Below are 11821 nucleotides of genomic sequence, written 5' to 3' on the forward strand. Positions count from 1 at the left end.
TTTCCACTCAAAAGGGCACTTTAGGTTCAGCGCGATGTTTTCAACTGTCAGATTCAGATTACCTTATTCACCATATTGTATACAAATGGAACGTGATTCGACATTACAGTGCATGATTTTTTTTCACAAATAGGAATAACATAATAATAAATAAATAAGTGCAAAAACAGGACAGAACAGTGAGACAACAATAAGACAGTAAAAGTGCAGTGGTTGGGGACATGGATACAGTGCAGCACAGTTCAAGTCCAGAGGTCTGTGGGGGGCCTGGGGCACATGGTCAAATCTAGACCATTGGAGGGGCACAACCTCTAGTTTTTTCACTCAAATGGGCACTTTTGTGTGATGTTTTTCAACTGTGGGGGCACATGGTCAAGTTTAGACCATTGGAAGGGCACCAATGGACACGTCCTCTATCATTTTTGCCACTCAAAAGGGCACTTTTGCATGACATTATTTAACCGTGGGGCACATGGTCAAGTTTAGACCATTGGAAAAGCACCAATAGGGCACACCCTCTAATTTTTCGCCACTCAAAAGGGCACGTTTTTCAACCGTGGGGACACCAGTCCGCCAGTGCAGCCATCAATTCAGCATTTGTATTTGTGGACATGCACAACGCCATTCCTTAATGCAAATAAAAAAAAGGTTGACATTTGGTGAACATAAATTGTCCATGTTTTGTGATCGATTCCTTAAATAAATACAAATCCATTGTTTTCCCAGTATTTTTTTTCTCTCCTGTCACTTGTTTGCAAACCATTGTTTTCCGAGTTCCCCCCCCCCCGTCACTGACTGTCGTCATTGCGCACGTCGCGCACGCGCACTGTCCATTTTTGTTGTGGTCGTGGATTTGTTCTGTTCAGTAGCTGTGAACGTGTCCCGATCCAAATGAGTCCAGGTAAGACGATTTGGACATTTACGTTCCTGGGGTTGTTATGGCTTCTTTTATTCACAGACACACCACTCACATTAACGTTAGCATTAATTGAATGAATCAGTCTGTGTTGAGACTCCTAGTTATAGGCCGTATGTATGGTGGAGGCTGAGAAGTGGCTAGCCCCTTTCGTGACTTTCGGTTTGCAAACCGAAAGTCACGAAAGGGGCTAAGAAGTGGCTAGAAAACGATTCTCGTTCCCACTTCCCACCTCCCCGAACTACACAATTACTCTGGGTGAAAGATATATTGATGTAGATTTAGAGACAAAAAGTGCTCCATTGACAAACGAGGCCATTTTGCGCAATTCATAACTTTAAAGTCGGGACTAGATCTTTCCTCGCGAACGGATACTTGGTCACCGCGGAGTTTTATTTGACATAATTGGTGCGAGTTCGGTCACGTATCTTGCGCTCGACCAATAGCAGCTCTCTTTGTTGCGAGGATACGGTCGTACAAAGAGCGCTGCTATTGGTCGATCCGGTGTCAACAAAGAAATTACATCCAAACTAACGTTACGGACGAAAATGGACAAAAAACACCGTCTAAAGTTCGAACGGTGGCTTAACCTACCAGGCCAGATTCCAGAATCATACCATTGTGGAGACATACACACATTGTTTAGAGATTTGTGTCATAAATGTCATGATATCTGTATGTCGTGTATGTCATAAATCAATGTCATGATGATGAATTGAAAACGGGGGACCCTGATTAGATTAGATTGTACTTTAGTTTATTGTCATTATATTTGCATACAACGAGATTTGGGACTCAAACCTAAGGTGCAGTAATAAAATCACAAGTAATAAAAGATAAACATAAAATCCTATACAGAAACATTAAATGCTATACAATAAGACTGTTAGTCCTGTACAATATACAAAATAACAACAGAATAGCAATACACAAATAACAATCACAGTGTCAGACGGTAGTGGGTGGGTATTTCACTGTGGATATTGCACATCAGGATATTGCACACTGTGGGATTACTTCAGCTTTTGTTTCGCAGCAGTACTAGTAGGCACAATCTATAGACCACCAGAACAGAGTGGCTTTTATGACACACTTGATGGGTGTTTAGCTGGGGTGGAGGGGGTAGAAAAATTATTGGGGACTGGAACACGGATATGCTGCGTAAAGCAGCACCCGTCTTCAAGGCCTTCAGTAGATTTTCTGATCTGCACGGTTTCAGCCAGCTAATCACCCAACCCACAAGGGTATGCGATTCGACACAAACCACCATTGACCTCATTTTGACCTCTGACAAGTCAATGATCTCCAATAAAGGGGTGATAGCATGCGGGTTAAGTGATCATTATATGATTTTCTGTACCCGCAAAAAGCTAAAACAGAAGGCCGGCTGTCACAAAACAGTCACATCTAGAGACCTCAAAACTTACTCTAGAGAGGCCTTTAACCTAGAACTGGGGAGCTTGGACTGGTCAGATGAACTCAGTGGTACACAGGTTGAAGAAACATATGGCTTGGATTCAAAACCAAATTCACAGCAATACTCAACAACATGGCACCGATAAGAACCACCAGGGTTAAAAATCGCGCTGAGGCATGGATGCACACTGAAATACTGGCCGCTATGAAAACCAGAGACAAAAAATGCTCTGAACTTCATAAAAGTCAGAGAAAGCTTTCCAAAAGCTCAAACAGTGAACTCCAAGCCCACGTGGTTGAACAAAAAATCCAAAGAAACAGACTAAGAAATGACGTAAACACCATGATCAGAACCGCAAAAAGAAATTTCATCAACGACAAAACTGAGGAAAACAAAAACAAACCCTGCGAACTTTGGAAATTACTCAATAATCAACTAGGCTGCAGTAAAAAACTTAAAACCAGATTCTCAAACATAAACATAAAGACGGACAACACGCTCTTCACAGACAAGCTGGATGTAGCCAATTACTTAAACATCTTCTTCACAAACATAGCCACAACACTGGTAAACAAACTACCCTCCCACTCAGGGCATTATGGGGTAGAACACATAGTAGCATACTACAAAAACCTAGGGGTCCACAAAGACGACTTCAAACTTGAAATGGTAACAACCGACAACCTAACAAGGCCACTGGCCATGACAACATCCCCTCCAAATTCCTCAGACGCAGCAGCCGCCATCACCCCAGTCATCACACACATAATAAACCTCTCTATAAAACAGGGGCACGTCCCCAAGGACTTCAAAATTGCGAGAGTGACCCCTCTGCACAAAAAGGGCAGCAAATTAGACCCAGGCAACTACCGCCCTGTTTCTATTCTTACCTCCATCTCGAAAGTCATGGAGAAAATAGTCTACGAACAGGTCGAAAAGTACCTGGCGGAAAATAATCTAATCTACGAATTCCAATCTGGCTTCAGAACGTCCCACTCCACTGACACATGCCTCCTCTATTTGAACGACCACATCAAACAAGAGGTGGATGCGGGCAAATACTGCGGCATGGTCATGCTGGACCTACAAAAGGCCTTCGACACTGTCAATCACTCCATTCTAATGGACAAGCTAAAAGCAATTGGTTTTGATAGCTTATCAGTGAGCTGGATGCAATCCTACCTGGAGGGGAGAGAACAGATGGTAGGGGTAAACGGTACTCTATCCCCCCCCCCTCACAGTGAGCTGTGGTGTTCCACAAGGAAGCATACTAGGACCGCTACTCTTCCTAATTTATGCAAATGACATGTCGTCAGCCTGTGACTGCAACTTGTTCCTGTTTGCGGACGACTCAGCCCTGCTGGTCTCTGACAAGAACAAATTGCAGGTTGAAAAAACCCTCAGCACGGAACTAGGCAAAATCTGCATATGGCTCGCTGATAACAAACTATCATTACACATGGGCAAAACAGAGTCCATTCTCTTCGGTTCAAATAACAAACTCAGCAAGACCGACGGCTTCTCAGTTACAGTGGGTGACAATATTGTCACAAGGAAAGACGAAATTACCTACCTGGGTTCCATCCTAGAGGCAAATCTTTCCTGTGACAAGATGGCATCCAATGTAATAAAAAAAGTCAACCAACGAACTAGATTCTTGTACCGGATCTCCTCTCTGGTAAACAAGAATACCCTGAAGACTCTGGCAGGAGCACTCATTCAAGGGTACTATGACTATGCGTGCACCTCATGGTACCAAAGCACCTCAAAGGCGCTTAAAACAAAATTACAAACATCACAAAACAAACTGGTCAGACTACTACTTGACCTGAACCCCAGAACCCACCTCACCCCTGCCCACTTTGACAACCTAGGATGGCTTAGAGTAGACGACAGAGTACAGCAACTTGCAATGGGCCTGGTCTACAAGATACACTATACGACCGGGGTGCCCATGTACATGTCAAAATACTTCCCAAAGGTCAGTGAATACCACAACCACTACACCAGAGGAAGCTCAACAAATCATGTTAAACCCAGATTCGGCTCAAACAAGGGACTAAACACGTTTCGCAATTATGCCACAACAATGTGGAACGCCCTACCCAAAGCTGTAAAGGAATGTGAATCCCTGCCCACATTCAAAACCGCTCTTAAAGAGCACCTACGGGAGGCTGCAATTCGAAACTGGCCACCGTAAATGCCCAAAACCCCCACCACCTCCTAATAGACCGTCTCCTCCCCACCGCATGTATATATTCCCTCCCCGCCGTATGTATATTTCCCTCCCACCCACCCACCCCCTCCTAATGTACAGTCCCCTCCCCATCATATGTATATACTCTGTCAGGATCTAGGGGTAACAGTACTGTATATTTGAATACCGCTTATGTCACAAATGTATCAGTACTAAATACCTATATGTCCCTATGCCATAAATGTCATGTATGTTGTGTATGTCATAAATGTCTATATGAATTGAAAATGGGGGACCCTGATGGAAACAAGACAAACGTCTTTCTCAGGTCTGCATCCCCTTAACAATTGTATGTATTGAGCCGTACTGTATTGTACCCATTCTGCAATCTGTTAAATAAAGTTTTCATTCATTCATTCATTCATTCAGAGAACGAGAGAATAATGGCAGAAGCTAAGGCTAAGGTTGCCAAGAAAAAGGCAGCTCCCAGACCCAAGAAAGTAGGTCCCAGCGTCAGTGAATTCGTCCTCGATGCAGTGTCTGCTTCTAAAGAGAGGGGCGGCGCGTCTTTGCATGTCATAAGGAAGGCTCTGGCTGCCGGTGGCTACGACGTGGATAAAAACAAGACTCGTGTGAGGACTGCCATCAAGCGTCTGGTGGCGAAGGGAACCCTGGTCCGGGTAAAGGGTACCGGAGCCGCTGGCTCTTTCAAGATCAACAAGAACAAGCCTGAGGTTAAAGCCAAACAGCCTGCAAAGATGCCACTGGATCTCCTCTCTGGTAAACAAGAATACCCTGAAGACCGGCAGGAGCAGGAGCACTCATTCAAGGGTACTACGACTATGCGTGCACCTCATGGTACCAAAGCACCTCAAAGGTGCTAAAAACTAAATTACAAACATCACAAAACAAACTGGTCAGACTACTGCTTGACCTGACTCCTAGAACCCACCTCACCCCTGCCCACTTTGACAACCTAGGATGGCTTAGAGTAGACGACAGAGTACAGCAACTTGCAATGGGCCTGGTCTACAAGATACACTACACCACTAAGGTACCCATGTACATGTCAAAATACTTCCCAAAGGTCAGTGAATACCACGACCCCAACACCAGAGGGAGCTCCACAAATCATTTTAAACCCAGATTCGTCTCAAACAAGGGACTAAACACGTTTCGCAATTATGCAACAACAATGTGGAACGCCCTACCCACAGCTGTAAAGGAATGTGAATCACTACCCACCTTCAAAACCTCTCTAAAAGAGCACCTACGGGAGACTGCAATCCGAAACTGGCCCCTGTAAATGTCCAAACTCAACCCCCTCCAATGTACAATTCCCCCCCTTGCCCTAGTGCTAAATGATGTAGCAACCAGCCACAACATACTTCAAATGTTGGTTCTTTTAGTATTCATACAATCTCTTTCACATACAATATATGTGTATATTAACAGACCACATACTGAACATTGCATATAATATAAAATGTAGCATGGATAATTCGAAAGTAGGAATCTAGATTCAAAATCTACAGCTCCAAAGAGTTGTGCTCACTTCTCACTCATGTCATCCCTCATTCATAACGACGTCCAAGTGATGTCACACCCCACATACAGGCACACACGGCAGCCTTGGACTGTCAAATCAGAGATGTTTTGTAAATTGGAGAATGCCACCAAACCTTTCCAATTTGATAGTAATCGTCTGCCGTGCGTGCCTGTATGAGTGGTGTGACAATCACCAGTTAGCTTGTAAATGGCCAGTCCTATGAGGGGTGTGACATCACCAGCTAGCTTGTAGAATGGCCAGTCCTCTCTCACACATTAATTCGCCCACTCTCTCCTTCTCTCCCCAGATGGAGACAGTCCCTTCCCTGTGGTGTGGGAGGTGCTGAATGGACTACTCTGGAGGCGGCCCATCACTCCTTCATCATCCTCAGCAGACAAGGAAGAGGAGGAGGACAGTCTTCCAGCACCGACAATAGAAATACTTTTTACCCCCGCCATGGACCAGGTATGTTCTGTCAGAGGTTACTTAGAATAGAGAAATGAACTATAGTAAAAACCAAAATATTCCTGTGTTTTTTTTTGTTGTTGATGCAAAGCACCTCTATGCCTGGCAATGTCATTAACTCATGCAATCATTCATTGATTCAGTCATTCACTCACACTTAGCTGTGCTGCCCCCTGGTGGCTTCCCACAAGCATTAGGTTGACATCATCATCAATCGCACTTCCACACACAACATCCACACAGGCCAGGCAGCGTCTATGCCTTCTACAACGCTGTTCTGTTTCCGGGTTCCTCTGATTGGCCGCTGAAGCACGCCCCCCGAGTGACGCGACCCCCGAGGTTGGAAAATCACTTAGATTTCGTAAATATTTACCCGTTTCTCATACGGTTAACGATTCAGAAACAATCATTTCTCATCTCTGTGTGTTTATGTCGTTGCAGATGCTCAACAAGGTGGGTTTGATACGCAGTCATGGCGGCGAAAGTGTCTTTATTATTTTGATTAGTTAACGTTATCATTAGCAGGTAAGTTATGAAGTCATTGTTTATCATAAAACCAACAGCATGACTGGCTCGTCTATTCTGTGCTAGATTAAGACACTATTTCAATAATGGATGACGGTGAAAGCATACACGCCACCGAGAACAGTTAGTACTCTGTAGATATAACGTCAGCTAGCGAGGTTGCACACCTATATCTTCTACTTTCATGAATTGTTTTCTACTCCTACTCTGCTTTAAAAAGATAATTCCGCACCGTCATCCATTATTGAAATAGTGTCTTGATCTAGCACAGAATAGAGGAGCCAGTCATGCTGTTGGTTTTATGATAAACAATGACTTCATAACTTACCTGCTAATGATAACGTTAACTAAATAATAAAGACACTTTCGCCGCCATGACTGCGTATCAAACCCACCTTGTTGAGCATCTGCAACGACATAAACACACGGAGATGAGCAATGATTGTTTCTGAATCGTTAACCGTATGAGAAACGGGTAAATATTTTTACGAAATCTAAGTGATTTTCCAACCTCAGGGTTGATCTCCATCGAGTTCGCTCGGTGAAGGCTGGCTGTTCCCGTGTCACTCGGGGGGTGTGCTTCAGCGGCCAATCAGAGGAACCCGGAAACCGAACAGCGTTGTAGAAGGCATAGACGCGGCCAGGCAACCCCGGTACGAGTGCTCCAACACCAGTCCATCTCATTGACATTCTGTGTTTATATTATAAGGTGGCACGTTTTTGCGTTTGTCCAAAACCGGGGTTGATGCACTTATTTAAGTAATTTATTGACATCCTGAGTCGTGTTTACACTGTAGATATGTTAGCTAAGTATTTAAGTTAAGTTACTGACATCCTGAGTTGTGTTTACACTGTAGATACGTTAGCTAAGTATTTAAGTTAAGTTACTGACATCCTGAGTTGTGTTTACACTGTAGATACGTTAGCTAAGTATTTAAGTTAAGTTATAGTAGAGGGAGAGCGCATGTTCTGCCAGTGACATCACTTCCTGGCGACGCATACATTTGCAAGTTCAACAACAATGACGAAGCCCTCCATTGCAGTCCAGTTTTATACAGTTCAGGCACAATTATGTTAGGTTCTAATTTAGAAATAACCAAACGGATAGTAATATCTTCCATCAAATCTGTTGAGTGACTGATCAATGTAGCTGCAGCCTAACCACATTTTCATGCATTTATCTATGGCCGTATTACATGATATTACATTTGGACGGTAAATTAGAAGTCTGTCACATTGACAAAAGAAATGCTAGCGGAAACACTGCTGGTTAGTCTGATATGTCTCTGCTTCTACATGCTGTCAACAGTCTTCTTCTGTTTTAACATATCTGGTTGTGTCTTAAAGGGCCAGCAGACATTCTTGGCAGAGACAGTTGTTTGCATCAAGGAGGAGCCGGAGGACTTTGAGTTTGAAGGTGAGTTGGAGTTGCTGGACTGAATGAAATTTCATAAAACTACACTACCCAGCTCACACCAGCGCTGTTGAACACAGCCGGCTGGCGTGAACAAAATTATTGACGTTATTTTTCTGGTTGAACAAACCTGAACGTTATTGCCATAAAATACAACAAATATTGTATCTTTACCTTTCTGTGAACGTCTACCAAAAAAACGCGTTGCAATCTGGTGAAAAATGGCGGAGCTATGGACATTATACAAAAGTAACTGTACTTACAATTGATTTAATTCACGGCCTTTGCTGCCCTGTAACGGGCGCCTGGTGGTACTAAATCCAGATTTAACTCTGCTATTGGAAAGAAGATTTGGCCCGATCCATAGATGTATGACTTGGCCATAATAAGGTAATTTAAAGTCCTTATATTCTATATGCATATTTCAAATTGCATGTGTCCGGATGGCAAAATTCTGTACTGTATCTACAAAACTCCTGTAAATCATCTGCCCTTTATTCATTTGCTTAGATATTTAGTACATATGTAGTACACATCTCAAGAAGGTGCTGAATGAGGTCAATGTTAGCATGGTGTTATTCACCGTCAAAGATGAACAAATTTAATTAAAATCAATTATAATATTTTATATTCTCCTTTGGTTCATCACAATTTACTCAAGCATAGTAACAGAAACAATATTTCTGACACTGGAAATACATTCCATGAGGTCCATAGATACCAGGAACATGCAAATTAACCAAATTAAGTGGTGCAATCTTCCATTTACTTGGGTATGTTTTTTAGGGGAATTTTCTGAAAATATGGCTAGGGCTTAAGAGGTTAAAAGACTCAACTGGTCTGTGTGAAGAAGGGAGGGTTTCTCCGTCCAGTCTGTCTGTTTGTCTCTCTCTGTCATGATGATGATGGTGTGTGTGGTAGTGATGGTTATTAATTGTGGCACAATATATTGAGTTCTATATCTGTCTTCCAGGTTGTGGTGACATTCCCCTTCCCAGTCAACCAGGTCAGAACCACACCAAGACCAACACCAGTGCTTCCCAACCAGGTCAGAACCGGAGGTTTAAGAGGGTCCGTAAACTCCGTAACCATAACCTCACCAATCACCCGAAGCATCACGGCGGCGAGAAGCCCTACAGCTGCTCCTTCTGTGCGAAACAGTTTATTTACGGCAAGAGTTGCCGCACCCATGAGCGCAAATATCACGTCGCCATGGGCTACCGGTGTTCTGACTGCGGAGAGACCTTCCATGAGCGAGAGCAGAAGGACCGACACAAGTGCCTGGTGTTTAAAGGAGAGACTGTCTTCCCCTGCACTGAATGCACGGAGGTCTTCAGCAGGGGGTACCTCCTTAAAAAACACCAGCTAGAGTTTCATCCAGAGATCTGTGTGGAAACAAGCCAGAGTCCTCGCACAGAGATGGACAGAATGAACCCTGCAGACACTGTTGACCAGGCCATGGATGAGAGGAAGGAGGAGGAAGAGGAGCTGTTTGATCCAGGAGAGTTGGTCCCGTCGTCCCTTGGCCTGCTTGAGATGGATGAGATGGTCCAGCCTGGGTTCTCTTGCAAATGGTGAATATGTAGAAAATACAAACCATGAGTTTGAAGATGACAAAAGTCTTGCCAAGAGAGGCAGAGGATCTGTGGATGCCAGGGTGAAGAAATAGGGATCCGTGGGCATTGTCAAGTGGTATGACAACAGATCCTACTGTGCAGTTGAACCTCGAGACAAAGCTCGACACTGGATCAAATCATACAAAGCATCTGTGGATCAGCAGGCCACACATTGTGAAGGAGTACAACACATTCATGGAGGGCTAGATGCATGCATTACAAGGTAAGGTTAGGTACAAGTACTACCTGTTCTGGAAAACCATAATGCTGGACCTACCGCCGTGACGGCCAACTACTTGGTGTCCAAAAGCCACCACAACTAGCCTCATTTTCCTCCAATCACAAAGGGGCTTTCAGGCAGAGGTCACAACTAGCCTCATTCTCCTCCAATCACAAAGGGGCTTTCAGGCAGAGGTCACAACTAGCCTCATTCTCCTCCAATCACAAAGGGGCTTTCAGGCAGAGATCACAACTAGCCTCATTCTCCTTCAATCACAGAGGAGCTTCCAGGCAGAGGTCACAACTAGCCTCATTCTCCTCCAATCACAAAGGGGCTGCCCATCACTCAACGCCATATCTCCACCACCGCCTCCCAGGAGAGCTCGTGTTTCAGATGATGTTCATGTGGACCAGGTTGCACTGACCTGTGAAATGAGACAAGCGTGGCCGTTGCAAATTCTGCTAAATCGATGCAGCCACCGTCTGATAAACGCCACGTTCGTCTTTGTTTCACTGAGGAAAGAAATCATTAAAAATCTTTCCATTTGGCCTAAACTGGCTAAACTCCCACACATGCCGATAACAACGTTTCAAACACTGTGCTAATGGTACAAAAGTGTATTTGTTTCTAAACTCTTTTTTGAAAACATGTTTTTCAAGTTTACTACATAAGTCTGTTGCTCAGTTCTCTACAGCTACAGTAACTTTTTGAGAAGACCAACAATATGAGGCAGTCAGTCTTATTTATTTGTATTGAGTTTGCACATTTTTGTGTTTAAAACAAATAACATATAAAATTGTTGTTAAACCTAAGAAGGAAAGCTATGGTTTGTGGAAATGCAAATAAAAAGACAAACGGAAAGATTGTCAGGTTGATTTATTTTTCAATGAGGAATACGTTTAACAATTAACGCCCAATGTGACATTATGTAATATTTAACCATTAAACCCAATGTGACATAATGTGACATTTCAGATATTTGCCACTAGGGGGTGGTATTTTGAAAACTGAGAAATGTGGTCTATTGCATCTGTCTTATGTCTCCCATAATTTTCCATGAAGGAGAAATGGGTCGGGGTTGTTATAATAACATGTGCAGGGTTGGGTCATGATTTGTGGTTTTGGTGTGCTGTTGAAATGGTTTAGTGCTGGTTTAGTTCTACATCCATTGTCTTCTGATTTGGAGACTTCATTATGATGATTACATTTATTAAAAAAATTATTAAAGGGGGGCGGGGGCAGAAATCTGACTCAATCAGGGGTTCCCCCCCCCCCCCCCCCCCCTTCTCTAGCATCGTGGCCCACAACTGACTCCAGTACTATGATTTCAATGGGACTCATTGGTGATCTGAAGCAAAACAGACGTGTAGATCTGAAAGAAGCAGCAAAGAATGAAAACATCCTGTATGCCATCAGTTACTGCTGAGAACAGTCCTGGGTTTAAAGAAGCAGCAACGAATCTTAACAACTCAAGACATACAGTACAGAGACAACTAAGACTC

General features: G+C 43.6%; 1 protein-coding gene across 1 annotated transcript; it reads left to right on the forward strand.

The window, feature by feature from the left end:
• Positions 1 to 846: 846 nt before the first annotated feature.
• On the forward strand, positions 847 to 11130 carry LOC311223128 (uncharacterized protein). Its single transcript, XM_084307878.1, has 5 exons — positions 847 to 901; positions 4960 to 5361; positions 6387 to 6544; positions 8417 to 8486; positions 9457 to 11130. Exons 1-5 carry the CDS (start codon positions 892 to 894, stop codon positions 10059 to 10061), a joined length of 1245 nt encoding a protein of 414 aa, XP_084164004.1. The 5' UTR covers positions 847 to 891; the 3' UTR covers positions 10062 to 11130.
• The last annotated feature ends 691 nt before the right edge of the window (positions 11131 to 11821 follow it).

Source organism: Notolepis coatsorum (genome assembly GCF_963971535.1).
Source record: "Notolepis coatsorum genome assembly, chromosome: 2".
In the NCBI taxonomy this organism is placed as follows: Eukaryota; Metazoa; Chordata; class Actinopteri; order Aulopiformes; family Paralepididae; genus Notolepis; species Notolepis coatsorum.